The sequence below is a fragment of the Leuresthes tenuis genome, unplaced genomic scaffold (assembly GCF_036924035.1).
Source record: "Leuresthes tenuis unplaced genomic scaffold, fLeuTen1.0.hap1 SCAF_8, whole genome shotgun sequence".
NCBI lineage: Eukaryota > Metazoa > Chordata > Actinopteri > Atheriniformes > Atherinopsidae > Leuresthes > Leuresthes tenuis.
This window is the reverse complement of record NW_027325362.1, coordinates 22,781,503-22,799,911: the sequence shown is the minus strand read 5'-3', so window position 1 is coordinate 22,799,911 and position 18,409 is coordinate 22,781,503. Positions and strand designations below refer to the sequence as shown.

Genomic DNA, 18,409 nt, shown 5'->3' with positions numbered 1-18,409 from the left:
CAAAGTTCACTGAAAATTTTATTTTAAAGAAAAACTGAAAAGGGAGATACAAAAATCAATACAAACTTAAACCTAGTCAGTGGAATTTGTTTGATTTAATTCCACATTCAGAGAAACCCAAAAAATGAGTCTGTCTTCTAAACCGCTAACAGTTGAGGATTGGAGGAATAAACAAAATGGTAACATGATAACAGACAGAATAAGAAATTGTTATGTTGTAAAAACATTTATATCAGTAATGTTTGTGAATTTAAAACAAAAACCTATAGACAGTTTTCTCACATCATAATGGAAGACTTGATCCAAAAATACCCAATTTCAGAGCAGCACGATTTGCTAAAGCTGGAAACCTGTAGAACCGACTTTGACTCATGCTGTATCCTTACACGTTGGGAAATGCAGTGATTGTGCAGGCCACGCTTTAAGGGATCCTTATTAAGTCAAATCAGATGCAGTGACTCAGCCGCTTATTGTCCATGAAAGATGCTGGATCCATGTTTGATTGCTATCAGTGCGATCGCATATGGTTCAAACTGCTCCCACGTGTATCTGCGTATATATGTGTGTGCGTGTGCTGCTGTGCGGATGCTATGGGCAGCATTGATGATTCTGTCTCAGTGGGACTTTGGGGAGATGTGGAGCCTGGTGGTCTCCTCTTCTTCAAACAAATGCATTTGCAATTAGCCCTTTCAGAGAAGAGGGAGGGCAAACACGGGGCCTGCGTGGAAATATGTTTCGGGAGCAGCGCGTTAATGGCGCTTGACCTTTGCCGTCGGTTGTGACTCAATCAGTGCAGATAATGAAACGCTGTAATCAAACAATAATTACTTGATAAACTGCTCTAGTGGCAGGCGCAGGGCGGCGGGGGATTTTAATGCATGTGTGTGTGTGTGTGTGTGAGAGAGAGAGACGGGGAGAAAACGCTTGAGATATGTAGAACCATCAAAATGCGGTCCCTATGTTTGATTGGCGTTCAGTGTGTTTCAGAGATGGTGTGTGTGCACAGATCCGTAATACTGAGCATGAGAGCTCAAGGCTGAGTATGTGTGCATGTGTCAAGGTTCTGCGAGTTCCTGTTTTTTAAATGACTCTGTGTCTTAATCAGGAACCCCATTTACATCACTTTGCATAAGTGACAGGTGGATTTATTGTCCTTTTACACCGGCTGACTCCGGCACCTATCCATATAATACTGAATCATCTCCCCACAGGGAGAAATGAGCATGCTGCTGTGAAAGAATACAAATGATTTCCAACGTACTTGAGGTGATGATGAATCAAATAGATGAAACCCGGGAGCAGCATATGAAATCTGATTTGATCTACTCTGTGTGTGCGACAAACCACATCATTGTCAGCTGTGTAATGGGTAGCAGTGGCCTAGTTAAACTTAAACAACCCCCTCCCACTCTACTCTATCACACACACACACACGCGCGCGCGCACGCACATGCACGCTCATGTACTGCTACCCCTCCCCCTGTCAGGTCTTCCTTGTGCTCCTTGAGCAATCAAGCCTTCAACGATTGTTCTCCATCACATAGCCTGCTCCGGACCGGCCCCTTGCCATCTGTGAGGTTATTACTCTTTTTAATGCTGGCCATCAGAACCCAGCCTCAGTGACACACGCTCTCATGCACACACACGGCTCACTTTGCTTCCAATCTATAAATCAATACTAGTCACAAATGTTTAATCTGTAAGTTAATTCTGTCTATTGTCCAGCGGTTGAGATGACGCTATCACAAGATGAGATGTCCTGTTGAGTGTCGCCACAGGATTGGTTAACAAAGTGTCTCATGTACACTACATACTGCATGTTGCACCTGCAATGATTTAGAACATTTAATCTCCAGCTTTCTGCAGCGGTAACAACAGCGGAAACATCCTTAACCTGCAGCTACTTCTTAGTGTTGGGAGACATGCTTCTCTGTCCACATACATACACACATAAATTCTTCCCTCTGCATCGCTGCGGAGGCCTCAAGCTGTAAAACGCATATCTCTTCACTTTCAAGGAGTCATCTGTCAAAGTTGGCCGTGACACCTCTAAGTACTTGGGCACCGAGGTGAGGAATTTGCCCGGGCCTTGTCACAGTTGGACCTGGAGCCAGTCGGCTGCGGTGCACTGACAGGCTGCAGGACAACTCATACACACTCATACAGGCGTATACAGGAACACGTGTGGTTTGTAGTTTTCCTAATCAGGGATTTGAGAGAAAGATGAATCTATAAAGCATATCATTTTTTTAGAAACAGTTTCTCCATCGGGTGCAATACACGAAACTACAACCAGCCATTAGACCATAGACTGCTGCACAGCCAGTAATGAAAGTAATGGTAAGTTTGACCACAGATCATGGTACCTTTTATTTCATATTTGAAATTACATAACTAAGGTAATATCCCCTAAAACATACGAAAGCACCAGTAACTTATTCATGTATTTTGATTGATTTAGGAGAAAGCTTTTAGTACTCCTCTGATCTGATTTCTTTACTGTTTTTTTTTTTTTTTTTGCACCAGATCGATGCAAAAATTGAATCGGGACCCCAGCTTTTGGAAAAAAAAATGCAGTGGATGATGAGGGGGTAGAGGGAGAATGTATTCTGCCTGTAACATGGTTACTGGAATGGGCTTTGACAGAGATTTTGAGTGACATCAGACCAGCGGCACAACTCTATCAATGGCCAAATCATGAGTGATTTCAGAGCTGGAAAATGGTGTGGAATTCAGTGGGAGGAAAGATGGCAAAAGCCAGAAGTAGAATAGATGGCTGCTGTCTCATGAGTGTGTTATTAAAGATGGAGAGAGAGCAAAGTTACAGATATTTGAAGTAGATATAACCAGAGCATTAGTTATGTATAATTGTTGCTACTGAATGCTTATAGAGGTCTAAATGTGGATTTGTCTTTCATTCTTCAACTACTGTACCAGTTTTCAAGGAGTACACTTAGGTTGTAAGCCTTTAAGCCCTATCATATTTAAGAATAAAGTTGCTGGACATGGTCCCAAAATGTTAAGACAAAGCCTAAAACATTGGATCTGAATTTTAACTGTGGTTAAAAATCCAAAAATATACCAGTGCAAACTAAACAACAGAAGACCCAGAACCACCGCTTTAAGCTAACTGCTAATTTTACCATGCTAACATGCTAACAGGCGGATGTTTATCAGGTACACTGTCTGGCCAAAATAAAATGTCACCACCCGAATTTAACAGTGCAGACAGAGAAGAGCCTCCTACTGGAAAAGTAACTGATGCTGTTTGATGATGAAGTTGATGAAGTTTGTGTCTTGTTAAATTAGTTGTACGCATAAAACTGTTGAACCGCTAACGGTGAACACATTGCTATGGTGTATTTATGCGTAGAATAGAGCTTAATGCTATGTTATCCTTTTTTATTGCTAATCATGGACAGTTTGCTAAGTTGACACAAAAATTTGCAAATCCGACTGGTTTTACGACTTGCAACTGGAACACGGTCAACTAGCATGTGACATTATTTCCATCGGCAAGTTGCAACTTCTGAGGCAAATGGCAGGCAGCATAATTTGAGCTGGAAAAGAGCAGCTGACATTTTCTATTTTTAAAAGGTGGTTATGAATGGTTATTCTGATGCTCTGCTAAACTTCTCTTTAAGTAGGTATAGTAAGGCTGATGGGAAGGTCATAGAGGGAACAGGGTGTCTCTAGTCCTGCTTGAGTGTTTGTTAAGTCTAGACATGGAGCGGAGCAGAGGAGCCCAATGTGGCCCAGAGGTCAGGAGGTGAGGACTGTTTGGAGGCAGAAACTGATAAACACCATACTGCCCTCACTGTATGGGAAGCACCCTTGAACCAGTCTTGGCACGTTAGCATATGTTTTCCAAAGCTGCAGGTCTGTGAGGACAAGCCAGCAGTGACTTGCCTGCTGGGAAACTCTACAACATTCTCAGGCTGGTGAAAAAGGAAGGAGGAGGTTTGAAAGCTGATGCCAGGCACATTGATTTCGTCCTTCAGACGAGAGAAGATTTTAGCCAAGAGGCACGAGTGTCTACCTGCCAGTTTCTCAATATGTGTCAATAAGAGCATACAAGGGAAATGTGAGGACAGTGGAGAATTCCTGGGGACTCGTTTTGAGCTCATAGGAAGTGCTCCCACAGATGGCTCTTCTGTAAACAGTAACTGTCGTTGTTCTGTGAACAACACTCTTCACTCTACACCCCTGCCTTCTGAAGGCCTGTAAGAATGATCTCACCCTCTCTGTATATGTATTTGATTGTGAATACATTGAATCCTTTCTGTTTGCGCCATGTATGAAGGACGCTTCTTGTTCTCTGCTGTGAGAGCGGCCGTGCTCTACAAGAGCGGAGGCACGTGACTCCATTTAAGGGGCACCACAGATGTAGTTAAGCGACAATGTTTGGTTAAAGCAGTGAGTCCGAGCCGCTGTGAGTGTGTGGCTTGTGTTGGCTGGTTCCAGCATTACAGGCTGATCTACTGAACAGGAACATTGTTTTACAGCCAGTAGCACATCCATCATTCTCACTACTAGAGAGCCTGTGAAAATGATGAGGGGCCACTGTGGCGATAATAGCTGAAGATTTCGCTGCTGTCATGTATCGTTGCCTCTTGTCTGAGACAATGCCACTGAGGGCGACGCTTTGTTCAAAACAGTCTTTCACATAAAAGATTAAATGGATGCCATCTGTGTCTTCTTGTCTTCATTTAGAGCAGCTGAAGGCAGAATTTGTCGTAGCTGAACTCCAGCAAGCTGCAAGCCATGAGCTACTGATGGCATTTCACTGTGTTTGTGCTCCACTATGCCAATGTTGTGCCTGTGAGCCTCCCAGCTCTACAAACTGAAGCAAACATTCAGCTTTATTGATAGCATTTGGCTGATCTTTTTGAATCTACGTGTGTGTGCATGTGTTGTGTTTTGCCAAGACTCCCCTGACAACTGCAAACAAACATAGATGTAGAGGCAGCGGGTCTTTTGAAACCCACAGTTTCCGACTTTTAAACCAATTCTCAGCTCGGCAATGGCCCCTCCAACATCCCATGAAACTGTTCAGCACCGTTGACCTCAAATCTCTGATACAACAATTCTTATCTTTGGCTTCCTGCCCTACCTATATCCCCGTTTATATTGCCCTCATTAAATACTCAGTTTGTGAATAGACCACTGTTTGGCCCGTCACTTTGTCATTATGTTGAACAAGGTAATTGAGATAAGGGAATATGGGACAAGGAAGTCTGGAGTGTCTGGTCTTCTATAGACCAAGACAGTTATTGGTCTGCATAATACAGCAAAGTATATGAATACAGCCTCTCCCTCTGCTGGGTGAGGCTGAGTGACACACTGTAGGCAGGGCCTGTGCTCACCTTGCCACTTTTTACTGTTGCAAGACAAACAAGCTGACACGGCAGCAACATGTGAGTAATGTGCCAGCAGCCAAGTCAAACATTAAACCCCAAACCAAGCATGACTGAATGAGCTCTCCATGGCAGCTGGGGGGTCTCAACATACAACTGTACACACATGTATCATCTGAAAAGTCGACCAGCAGCATAATAGCATGGATTAACAGCCAAGACACCTAAACAAGGGCGATATTAAAGACAGCATTGTAGACATGATAGGTTATTTTAAACGGCCTCAAAAATAAACCTCTCCCCATCCATTTTACAAGTAGGCCTACATTTTATACAAGGCAAGCAGGAAATGAATACCATTAAAAAGAAAAGTAACTCAGCTGCTGTGGGATTGGAGTCCATCATTCTACAGTGAGACCGATTGTTGACAAGTGGAAAACATTCCAGACAGTTGCCAATCTTCCCAGGAGTGGATGTCACAGCAAGTTCACCCGAAGGTCAGACTGTACAGTGCTCAGAGAAACTTCAAAAACTCAGGCTCTACCGGCCTCAGTTAGCATGGTAAATGTTAAAGTTTGTGAGAGTTGAATTAGAATAAGACCGAGCACATTTTGAAGGGTGACCAGGAGAAAGCCTCTTTCCTCTGAAAATAAAACATGGCTGCACAGCTTTTGTTTGTGACGTTGCATCTGAACAAACCACATGACTTCTGGAACATTGTCCTTTGGAGAATGAGAAGCCCAAACGCAGCATATCAGCATCATATCATATACATCATATCAACTGTCAAGCAAGGTGGTGGAGGGATGGTAATTATGGCTTGTTTTCCAGCCACAGGACCGAGACACCTTTGCATCGTTGAGCTGGCCGTGAACTCCTCTGTAGTAAACTAAAGTTTTTCTCACTGCTGCATTTGTTCATCACTGTCAGTTATGTCCAAATTGTTGTTGCTTTTTCCTTGTGCAGTTGTCCGTTTGGTCTTCTCAGTTTGTAGTTATATGTGTGTCTGAATCAAGTGCCGCTCGCCTCCCTTCCAGGTACCCAATTGTTGGAGTTATGAGTTTAGCCGATTATTAAGCATAATTACTCTTTCTGTGGGAAATAAGGGGTTGATACGAGCTGACAGCCCACACGCCCTCTCAAGCCTTTTACCCTCCCCGATAAGTTTGTGAGCTCGCTAATCGGACACATTAATCATTTTGGCCCCAGCTCGCCATTTGCCTGTTTGCTGTTGCATTAAGATTTGTTATCTCTATTGGAGCCAATGGTGGGTGCGGTAAAACAGAAAAGGGATCAACCTACATCTACACACACAGGGAATGGGACTTTAATGGCTGTTGTTGAGTATTTTTAATTGGCTTTTACGACAGCTGGCTGTCATCAAAAATGACTGAACGACAGCAAAGTTGTGCTGCTGAAGTGCCTGAGTCAGTTTGCTATGCAGAGGGAGTTCATTGTTTGAAGGAGGTGAGGAGGAAAGCTTGATTTATTTTTTTTCTCTATCTCTAACACCAAAATGACCCCAGGCTTGTTAGTCAATAAAGCTATAACAGAGTCCCTGATAGGAGGATTGTTCACAGACCGTCCCTCAGGAAGTGAGAGCATTCAGGCCACCCTGAAGTCAAGCAGCTCTCTGAAGCCCTTTGAAGACTTTGCTCTTTTCCACCCTCACTTTGCCTCTCTCTGTCTGATCCATCTTATCCCCTCTCTTCTGCCTCTCTGTCTCTATCTGTTTCACTCATCCTATTCTTCATGCTCTCTTTTATCCTGGGATCACTTATTTAGCTCTTTGATTAGCATACCAAAACCTCCATGCATTTCCCCCATGGTTTGAGTGCTATTAATGCTAATTGGAGACAGGGAACTTCTTTAAGGAGCTCTCTGCAGGTCTGTTTGTACACCTGGTGGGGGGTGTGTGTGTGTTGGTGTATCAGTGTGTGTGTGCACGCACAAACCTTATGCGATCATCTCACGTCTCAGCCTTAACCCTGTTCACAAAGACACCCACACACACACATTAAATGGGGTTATATGGCACTGTAAAGAATCAAATTAATGGCTAAATTACAATAAGACTGAGTTACTAAATTCATGTATACTAAGGTGAGCAGATTTCTGAAATGAAAATCAGGGACATTTTCATTGCAGTGGTGAAAAATCATCAAATATCATCATTATTAAATAAAAAACAGGTACTTTTTCATGAATCTTAACCAGCTTTTATTACACAAAAGCTGACAATAAAAAAAAATTGTGACATTGCAGTTTTCTCCTCATTCATCCACCTCCACCTCAGGAGCCTGGGTAGAATAAGAGCAGAACATGAGAAAAACATGTCATCAACTGGTAATCTCATGCTAATGTTAACGTTACAGCTTCACTAATGACGGATATGTCATAATGTTAACGTTCACTGACTTTTATAACTGTACGTTAGGTCTTCAATTCAGAAAAACAATCATACTTACTTCATCACTTGACACGCGCGCACTCACTGCCATGTCTGCCGCCAGTTCACACAAAATAAATAAGTTAATACACAACATACCATTTATCGCGGCCGCTGGTCTCCTTTTCTCTCCTTTTTGCCGCCTCAAGAATGTTGTTGTTGACACTGCTGCGTCTGTACGTCATATGATGTCGTCTCTGGCGATGCGTTAAATGGCTACCATAATAACTGGTGTTACTTTGAGTCTGCGCCCATTTTCCCCCATTCAGTGTAAAAATCTAGGACATTTTTGGGACAGCTTTGACCAGCTACAGGTCACCGAAAATGGGGACAGTCCCCGGAAATCAGAAATCGGGGACGTCTGGTCACCTTAATGTATACACCTTAGTCTGACAAAAAATTGGACTGAATCGCAGTCAGATTAAGACCTCGAAATAACTTGATGGATAGTCGCACTAAACGGGCTTGTATATGGTGAATTGCACTGGGAATTGAACTTTGCGTTCTGCGCATGCTCGAGATTTTTTTCCCGGGGTCGTGACCCAGAAGTCGAAGGAGACTATATTACTGTTGTTCGCTTGTTGCGCTTCGTTCACCATCTTTCTCGAATGCCTGAGTTTGTTGTTGTTGTTGGTGGAATTGGCTCTATTAGCACTAGTTGAAATGGGTACAGCGCCACCTATCATAACAAACAACAAGTATGACATGCTTTTGCCAATGATTCGATTTATTCACCATACTTGGATAATTGCCCTTGCCCAGATAAGGAGCATAATCTGTAGCTAACTATAGCTATAATCGAATTAATCTCATCATGTAGACCCACTGACTGATGACTTTTAGTTGCTGTATCACTAGTATAATGTTAATGTATATTTATGTCTGGAATGTATATATCTGAGGGGTATTGTCACAGATTTCTCTTGTGCAGGTGCAGTTTCTGGTTCTGTAATCTTCATTTTAGGATGGAGGTGCTGAAAATTCACATTTCATTAGCTGATTTTGACTAAAAAAAGACTGAGACAAATTTGTAATTAACATTAATATCATTGATTGTCACTGGATGGATCGTAACAAGGAATGACAGAAAGAAGAATAGAAGGATGCTGATGCCTCAGATTTACAAATGCAAGATGGCCATATTCCTCAGAGATAGCAGCAGATGAGATGACGAGAGTCTTAGTGCTTCCATGTTTGTTGGATAATAAGCTTCAGCTGGCCAGTGGCAGGAAGCTATATTGCATATTGCACTTGTAGTAGATAAATAGATGTTAAAAAAAAGTAGATGGAGATGGAAAACGTAAAGCCCTCCTTAATAAAACCTCACATTAGAAAAGTCAAATGTTTTGAAATGTGGCTTAAATTGGAATCTAGAAGAATCCCTCTGATGTATGTACACATTTCTGATGAGTAAGAAATGGGTTCAAGATATTAGGGGTTGAGAGTGCTGACATAAGTGTTTACCAATTAAATGTCTTAACAGCTACTGCATGGATTTTTTCCCTAAAATTGGGCGCACACATACACGCCTTCCTTCAAGGTCACTTTGATGATCATCTGACAGATCATCTGAGTCTTTAAATCTGGAGCTTAATGAAAAACTTTAAATTATTTAATGCAAAATATCCAAGTCCTTTTAGAAGAGATTAAAGCACTGGTTGAGATTATGTGCCAACAGTACTGGAACTAGTGTAATCGTAGTACCTCTAGCGGTGGTGATCTGAATGTGCAAATACTGGAATAACTGAAGGAAACCGCAATCAAATACACGATCCACTTTAGCACAAAGTCCAATTAAGCTATCAGGGCTGGGCAAGTGTGATGAATCAAAAACCCAACGTGTGTGTGTGTTTATTTTACCATTAGGGTATCACCATCCTCAGAGAAGAGGCACTTTGTGTTATGCTACAGTTAGCACGCGTGGCACTGAAGGAGCAAATTGGATTGGTATTACAGTATGTAAGCCTGGTGTTACATCCTGATGAGCGCAGACAAACAAATTGGATTGGTGGCGTGTAAATCTGAAGCAGTTTGATGAGCCGAAGGGGCAAATTGAATTCTCGACAATGTAAATCTGTATCAGCTCGATGGCTCCCCGCCCGACTCCAGCCCCGCCGCCGCTTAAATCATGCAATTGTTCCCTGCTGTTCCCAGACACAATCTCTCATGGCCATTTGCCGCGGCACCTAATCTGTTTTTGATGAGCGTGCAGGGATGTAGCTCTACATATGGGCAGCAGAGTCTCCCTCTGGCCTGCTCTGCCTAAATCGTACGTGTTCTTCTTCTTTATTCCCCCCTTCTTGCTCAAACACGCACACACACAAAACCTGTACAGTTGGCAGAGAAAGATTGTTTTGATAGAGCCATCCATGTGGGTTGATTCAAGACATTACTCAGATGATTGGTCATATTAATAGACCTCCTGTTTGGTTGGGAAAACATTTTCATCTCCATCTCTGAGATAACGTCTCATATTTATTACTCCTTTCAAACCCTCTCATTTTTATTGGTTCCTTTAGTGGCTCTCTTGTGCAACCCTTTACCAGGAATTAAAGCTCAGTATTACCTCCGTTGACACTGAAATGCGTTTCTTTTAAAAAATGTATTTATTTGTGAACTGCTCTGATCATTTCATCGGTGTGCTTCTTCAGTTATCCGTACAGTGAAGACAGCAGTCAGGGGAAGCAGTACATGAACACCAGATGCCCGGCCTGGTGTGACCGAATCCTCATGTCTCCCTCCGCCAGAGACCTGGTCTTAAAGGTGAGCCTAACCACTTCCTCTTTTGAACGAAATCAGCAGCTTTTTCACTTTCATAAATCTGATTGTGTCATGTTTAGACCAAGGGGAAAAAAACCAAGCAGATATCATCGTTAATGCCTCACCCTATTTTGCTTACTCCATCATCCTTGATCTCCGTCACCCTCCCCTCCTGCGTCGCTTCGCAGATGGAAGGATGAGATGTCTGTGAATATTAATTAACCCAGACAGTATATATATCCCAGGCCTTATAGAGTTCCACTGGGCCCCATCTTCTTCATAAAGCCTCAGATCTGCCATCTTCCTCAGAGAGCAGAACCCTGCTGCCCCCCGCCTGGCTTCCGATCCACCCCAGCATTACAAACGCCAGCCAATCTGCCACCCGTTTTCCTCCCTTCCTCCTACAGTTTATGCTGCAGTCTGTTCAGTCTTGACTCACTGTTTTGTTTGCTGGATTACTTAGAGAGCCAAAAATCCCAGATTTGGTTTACCCCTGTTCTCCACAAAACAAACAGCCTACAGCCCGAAAATCTTAATTTTTCAGTGTTTTGTTCCCCCTAAAACTCCATATTCTCAGCCATTAAACTCAACTCTTGTCTTTAGAGCCCCCCCTGTCTATTTGATGCTGGGGCCACTAGGCTTTCTTCTGTTAATGTATGTGAAAGAGGCAGCAGTGTATTGTACAGTACCGGTCCACAGCAGGGGGCCTGCTCAGGAAGTTTGGCTTTCTTTTGTCCTCAACAAATGAGAAATTCCTTCCTGATCTTTCTTCCTCACTGACCGAGCCATCACAGGGACTGAAAACATCCAGTCTGATCCCACTATTAAAACAAATTGTGAAAAACAGTGACTATAAAGCCTTTTAAAATGGCGACATGCAGGTCATGTGTCAAAACCATGTAAAAGGTGATCCACACAGACACACAGCTGCTTTGTTGTTTGCTTTTCTCCCCCTCAAGTACCGGCTAATTGCTGGTAATGCAGGGCCGGAGTCGAACAGTTAGTGCTTTCGCAGATTGGCTGATGATTCACTGAGCACACGCTCTCTGGCTCTGAGCATTACAGATTGTTGAGACATGGGCCCGTAAACAGCCCGGCGTGTGGCGTCATCTATCATGGCACGGTCGGTTAACTTGCCATCATGTTATTTTCTGCTTGCCGAGCCCTAACACGCCAAAGGTTGCCCGCTGGCTGTGCGGCGCGGCACCAGCTCCGGGAGTGCCGGTAATGAATGTTTAGCCGAGCGAGCGCTCCCTCCCTGCCAGGGGGCCCCGGGTAATTTGTTTATCTGTCTAAAGATTATGCAGCCCGAAAATCCACAATTTTATGCTGCCTTTGTAAATTATCAAGTGTGCGTTTGATGAATGTATCTGCGGCTGCGGGAGGCGGCGGCGCGGGGGCCGCCTGCCAGACGAATAGAGAGGTGGCAGCGCGTGGCCCGCTGGAAAAGGTAGTGAGCTGCAGGCACGCCGTGAGCTGACCCTGCTCCTCTGCTGGATTGGACTGAAGTTAATTCAGATTTTGCTTTATGGTTCATTCTCAAGCTCTCTGTCTCCTTCTGAAGTGCGGGTACAGATCAGTGTATATCCACGTGTGTGCGGGGGCTGGGTGGCTGTTTAAAAAGTCTTTAGTTCGACCAGACGAGTGTGATTTATACTCCAGTCTGCAGATTCATGTGTGAGTGGGTATCGGCTTCTTTGTGTGCAGAAAGTGATTCAGAAGCATGATTTTCTCAGACAGAAGCTTAGATTACCGTGTTTTTGGTCGATAGGCAAATGCCCACTTTGTAAATTGCTCCTGTTTTTTTTTTTATCTCTCTTCACTGCACAGGTTTAAAGATCAAACTGAGCTCCTCTAAGCGAAGCCAGTCGCAGGTTTTCTGCTGCAGCTGCTCTGGGAGAATCTCTCAGACTTGTAATTTAGGAGAATTTGAGGGAACAAACTGCATTTGTAGTGTTGGTTATTTTTTAAATAACATGGTTTGGAAAAATCTTCATTCGTGTGTTATATTTTACTATGGGCTGCCCTCCAGCTACAGTACTGTTCAAGCCTTGAGCCGCCCCTCATTCCTTTATATTTAGCTTCTAAGAAGCCTGATTTGATTGTAATATTTCAAAGTGGTCTTGACCAGAAGTTTTTCAGGCTTTCTGAAGGAAGTCTTACCCGAATCGCAGTTACATTTGCGGCACACTCTCCAGTCATATCACAGACTGACCATAAACAAAGAACCTTAACCTGAGGTTCCTGAGGCAATGGTTCAACAGCTTTCTTAAGGTATTTCAAAGTTTCCCTGGACATTGGCTGCTTTTTCCACTCCTTTTCAATCCTGACCGTTGTCTTAGGAATGTGTTTTGTTTCCTATGCCACTTAACTTTGACCTGTGACAATAAAAAGGCACCTAACTCAAGGGATGAATCAGTGCTGTGTCTACATATAACAAGCAACTTAGCAATAAACCATTAAACTGTAGGTTTAGGCACTTTGTTACGAGCAGCCTGTCGCAGAGACACATTATGTGCTTCCAGTCCTTTAGTTGCATCTTCAAAAAATGCCAAAGGTAACACAGTTTGACGGACATAAAATAGTATTTATGCATTAACGAGGGGATTTCCGAAGAGATCAGCAGGGTGTGCCCTGAAAACATCTGAGGAAACTGGATGGAGGACCAGAGAAGAAGCAGCAGGCCTGAAAAAACTATCTGAAACAGCATCTGAAAGGGATGTCCTTGAGAAATAGGACAAAGTGCAGCAAAGACCTGATACGGGACCTGAGAGATGCAGCTGATCCATTCACTGTAAGGATCTATTCTTAAGGAAGGGAAACAGGGAGAAAAGGCTGAGGTGGGCCAAATAACACAAGAAGTGGACTGAAAATCAGTGGCAACAGGTGTTATGGAGGGAGGAATCCTCCCCAGAACCCAGACCTCAACATTACTGAAGCAGTGTGGGATCATTGTTACAGAGAACAGAACAAAAGGCAGCCGACATCCAAAGAAGAGCTTTGGGATGTCCGTCAAGAAGCCTGGAGAACTATTCCTGAAGATTACTTTAAGAAATGACAGAAAGCTTGTTCTCTGTACTAATAAATTCTATTATCCTGGCAATATATGAAGAAGTATTGGGGATCTCAAGACTTTTCCACAGTACTTCTATGTATTTAACACACCTTTAGTTGCTTGACAGTTACCTAAAGTACTCTTTTTAAATCTCTCTCCCTAAAGTACTTCACAAAGCCAAAGTTTAGTTTATGAGAAAACTGCAAAAATTGACATGACTTGCGAAACGATAAATTGTTCATGTCACCTCCGCACACCAACTGGAAGCTGCCGCCGCCGTGTGTGTGTCGCACGGACGCACTTTGACCCCACCAGTTCCCGCTCGTAGGTGGCACATTTTGAAAGCCGTTATTTGGATCCCTCTAATTGTGTTTAATGAAGCTGCTGTGTTGATGTCTCACCATGAATGTGCCATAAAACATGATGCGAGCCAGCAGCGATGGTACTGTGCAAACACAGCTGCTGCCCTCTGTGTGTCTGTGTGTGTGTGTGTGTGTGTGTGCTGTGACAGAAGCACAGCTCGGAGCGGATATTTTAATGTAACAAATAACACAAACTGTTCTTGACATTTCCATCACAGAACATCTGATTTTGTGTCTCTGCAGCCTGAAAATGAAGAGAAGTCTATAGTGTATGATAACATTGGGCCCAATGTCTGCATGGGGGACCACAAGGTAACAACAGGGGCTCTGCCCACATGTCCACTGTGTGTGATTGTGTTGTGATTTCAGTGAATATTCTTTGAATCTGTCCAGGAATGAGAAACGGACTGCTCCACATTTCCGCCGTGCACGGAAACTGTTATTTAAAGTACTTCCTTTTGATATGAACATCTTTTCCATGTTAAAGATTATTTAAAAATGCATGTTTTCTGTAACATTTTAGCAGTCTCTGTTTCACAAAGAGCCTCACAGACGTGTCAGCGAAGTCAGATCAGCAGATGGCTCTGACTGTGAAGTGCTAAACGCTAAGTTCAGCCCGGGCGGTGTCAGACGCGCGGCCCTCCGCTGAAAGAGAGGCGCCTTGCTTAAGTCAAGTGTGTGATCAGAGTTAGTGTGCCACAGACAGTGGTGTGTGTGCGCGAGGTGACCCCAGCACCCCCGACAGATAACCACACACCACTGCTAAAAAAAACAGCTGGCTCTTTTTTAAAAAAAAGTCCGATGTAGTTAGCACACGGGCGCCAAAATGCACCGCGCTGGTATGTGAGTTTAACCTGCGTGTCATAGGTGCTCAGAGGGGGGAAAGGGTGTGTGTGGGGGGGTGCAGTGCGTCCTCTTTCCAGAGCGCACCAACAAAGTCTTCAACTTGTTTTTTCTCCCTCTCACCGTGGTTTCTCTCTGTCCCCTGGCAGCCTGTCTTCCTGTCCTTCCGAATAGCACCGGGGGCAGGTAAACGTAATGCAAATAAGCACAAGTGTTGTGTGGTGCAGTGATTTCGTGGTAAATATCATTTTTTCTTTATTACAATTCTTCCCATTGTTGCCACTGTTTGCTTTGATTTGCTTGATTCTCCATCACCTCGTGCAAATGCTGCCTGAAGAGTTTTATTTCCTAATAAAACTCCCTCAGAGAAGAATTGTTAGAGAACTGCTAACTGCTTAAAATGCACCAGTCATTTTAAGACCTTATACTAACAAGCTCGGACTGCATTTTGTATTTTAACTTTCTGAATCACTGCCCTACAGGGGATTGTTTTATTAATGAAAATGACTTCTTGGCATTGAGGGAGTAAAACTTCTCCTTTCTCGTTTACCCCTCTGCAGGGAAGTGTTGCCAAAGGGGGGAGAACATATTCCGTGAAGCTCCCCTGTGAGAACACCGGAGAAACATACACACACGCACAAACACGCAAACGCACACACGCACGCACACACTTTGCACAAGTGTACACTGAAGAACCCAGACAAACTTTTTCAGCAGCGCTGACCAGTCACAGTCGCCCCCCCGGACGCCTCTCCGTGTAAAACACCTGCCGAGATGTGGACGAGCACCCGAGGGCCCGACTTCAGACGACACGCACATCGCTGACCTCGCCGTTGCCATGCAACCCCATTCCCCACAGAGAGCGAGCGAGTGAGAGAGAGAGCGAGAAGACAACCACAGACAGACAGACAGACAGACAGACGACTCGTTTCCATGCCACAGCCTCATTGCCAAAACTCTAATTGAAATCATACTACATACTTTTAGACACCGTACTGGCCATTTTTAGGTATGCCTCTATGTATAGAAGCTACTTTCCATACATTATGTAAGGTGTTTTAAAAAAAAAGAAAAGTGCAATGCAAAAAAAGTTGTATATCTATATTATTAGGTTTATTTGTACATTTGACAGTATAACATAGAGCCTTCGATGGTTTTAGTGCGGTTCTCTTCTCTGACCAAACTTTGTGGTCCCTGTTGGAATAGGTTAGGATTCTGAAACACACACATCCGCCCTTCCGTGCATCTGCAGACACTCGGAGGGCGTATATGTGTGCGTACGTGAATGATATGAGAAATGCTTCTTTTTTTTTGTTTTTTTTTCTTTTTCGAGCTGTGCACAGAACACACAAAGCCGCGCATCGCCGGCCTTTCATTTTATATCCTGTACTTTTTAAAGACATAATTTATAATTCTTACCAAAATGTTCATGCTGAAAGTGTGTGTGTGCAGAACGTGGGAGAGCGACCGAGGAGGGGTGGTCCCCCCCCCCCGCAGCCACGGAGACCTTTGAAATAAGTCTGTTCAGGAAGAGAGCAGCAGAAAAACTGTTCAGTTGATTTATTGCCTATCCAAGAATGTTTTAAGCAGTGCCATAGACCATGCAAGTATATATAAGATAATGTTTCATATATATATAGCACTCTCACGTTATGTCATTATTATTCTTACTCTAACTTATTTCTATAATATTATGGTTCTGAATGTGATATTTTAGGTAGGCTCGGGTGTCCTTAAAGTGTAAACAGTTTTCTTCTTGTCTATTATTATTATTATTATTATTATTATTATTATTATTATTGTTATTGTTTTTTTTTTTGTTACTGCGTTTTGGTGCCAAGTATCCTACACAGACATGAAGTGTGTAAGAGTTCTAGAATCCTTTCAGTCCCCGAAATGTCAGAAAAAATTAGATAAACTCTAAATGCGGGGAGAAAGCTGAAGGGGGGGGGCTTGCTTTGACTTGTCCGCGTATGTAGCCCCTCAGCAGCATTAAAGGCGCGAGCGGAGACGTTTGTTCCTTTGCTTTTCTTCTTTTTTTTATTGATTTAATTTACCCCCCACACTACAGGTTTCAGGCTGCTTGAAGCCGTCAGACTGATCCTCTGTGATTTTTCTTTCTTTTTTTTGTTTGATGATTTTGTGTTTACCGCAGTTTGTTTGTGTCGTCTCGTGTGATTTGGGTTTTTTTATAGGCAGAAAGTGGGAGGGTGTGGGGGGTGGGGTGGGGAAGCCTTGCTTGTTTTCGTTCATGCTGGTCATTGTGAGTATGCTGTAGGACTATAAGCCGCAGTTATTACTTCTTTTTTTTCCTTCACTCCATCTTATTGAAGCAAATAGAGATTTTATTCTATTCTAGCCCCTTCTGGACGACCTGGCCTCTACTGTAGGTAATGCAGTTCTCAAGCAATAAAAAAAAAACCATTAGAGCTCAACTGCTGTTTTTGTCTTCTTTGTCTTTAATTGTCTTTTTACCTCCTTAATTCGCAAAATCCTGGTTGCACCGCTTCGATCAGGGAGAAAGACTCAGGGCGCCGCAACAGGTTTTCCCCTTCAGGACCTCTGAGGAGCAACTTTCACTCAATCAACTGCTTTTTTCATTTATAAAAATTAAAAAAAAAAAGAAAATGTCATGATGATGTCCAGGAACAGGATGTTCTGTGTGTGCATCATGAGTTTGCACGTCAAAGGAAATAGTTCAATAAAGATCGTCTATTAGCACACCTGGATGAGCCTTACTTACAAGTGAGACCAAAATAATAATAGTAATAATAATCAATATATTAAAAAAAACAGTTGCATTAAATAAATGTGACTAATAAAGGTCTATCTGATCTGATCTGATCTTAAAGCGGACTTTAGGATATCTGTGTGCTTTTGTAAAGGTTCGAAACTTCAACTTCAACAAGTCATTTGAACAAAAACAAAACTAGTTTTAAATCAAAGTGAAACTATAATTCTGGTTGTGTTTACTGCACCTCGCAAGTATTATTTTCTTCCCACCAGGACCATTGTCTGAGGTCACGGGTTTTATCGAAGACTCCAAAGAAGGATTTGGGTTTGGGGAGCAGCTTCATTTTCTGATTGGCTGAGAGCTTCCGTTGGTTCTGAGCAGCCCGGGTGCAGTGGCGCATTCAAGACAGAGGGGGCGCGCTTCTGTCCGGCAGCTCCACACAGATTAAATGTTTCCACTAAACATCAAATATTATTTTTTTAAAAAACAAACTCAGAGGTGTTTGAAAATAAAAGTCAGTTTTTCTGCTCAGCCTCACGGGAAACAGAAGACTTTATGAATTTTTTTTGAGGGGGAAAGAAAAGTGTAATGACAATGAAAAAGCCTTCCAGTGAAATTTCCTGGGTTTTGAGAAATAAAGAAACCTCTGCAACCATTGCACTGGTCTGATAAATATTTAGTTCTAACTCTTAATTTACAAATGATTTAAAAATAAATAGATAAATAAAATGTTGGAAGAACTAAATGTGGAAGCTAAAGAAAGGCTTTGTGTTGAATGTTGAGCTTAAAATAAATAAATTCCATCAGAGTTTCATCGCTGTCACCAGTAACAGAATTCAATTACCAATA

At 42.9% G+C, this 18,409-nt stretch overlaps 1 protein-coding gene across 2 annotated transcripts in view; it reads left to right on the top strand.

Annotated features, from left to right (window-relative positions):
• The window catches only part of inpp5a (inositol polyphosphate-5-phosphatase A), a 132,028-nt gene extending 114,778 nt beyond the window's left edge, over nucleotides 1-17,250 (top strand). The window contains exons 13-16 of one of the 2 annotated variants that reach the window (XM_072391439.1): nucleotides 10,458-10,569; nucleotides 14,227-14,295; nucleotides 14,976-15,012; nucleotides 15,387-17,250. In XM_072391439.1, coding sequence (XP_072247540.1) covers nucleotides 10,458-10,569; nucleotides 14,227-14,295; nucleotides 14,976-15,012; nucleotides 15,387-15,436 — 268 coding nt within the window. In that variant the 3' untranslated portion in view covers nucleotides 15,437-17,250. Of the gene's footprint in view, nucleotides 1-10,457; nucleotides 10,570-14,226; nucleotides 14,296-14,975; nucleotides 15,064-15,386 lie in introns of both variants that reach the window. The other variant, XM_072391440.1, reaches the window with a different exon arrangement.
• The last annotated feature ends 1,159 nt before the right edge of the window (nucleotides 17,251-18,409 follow it).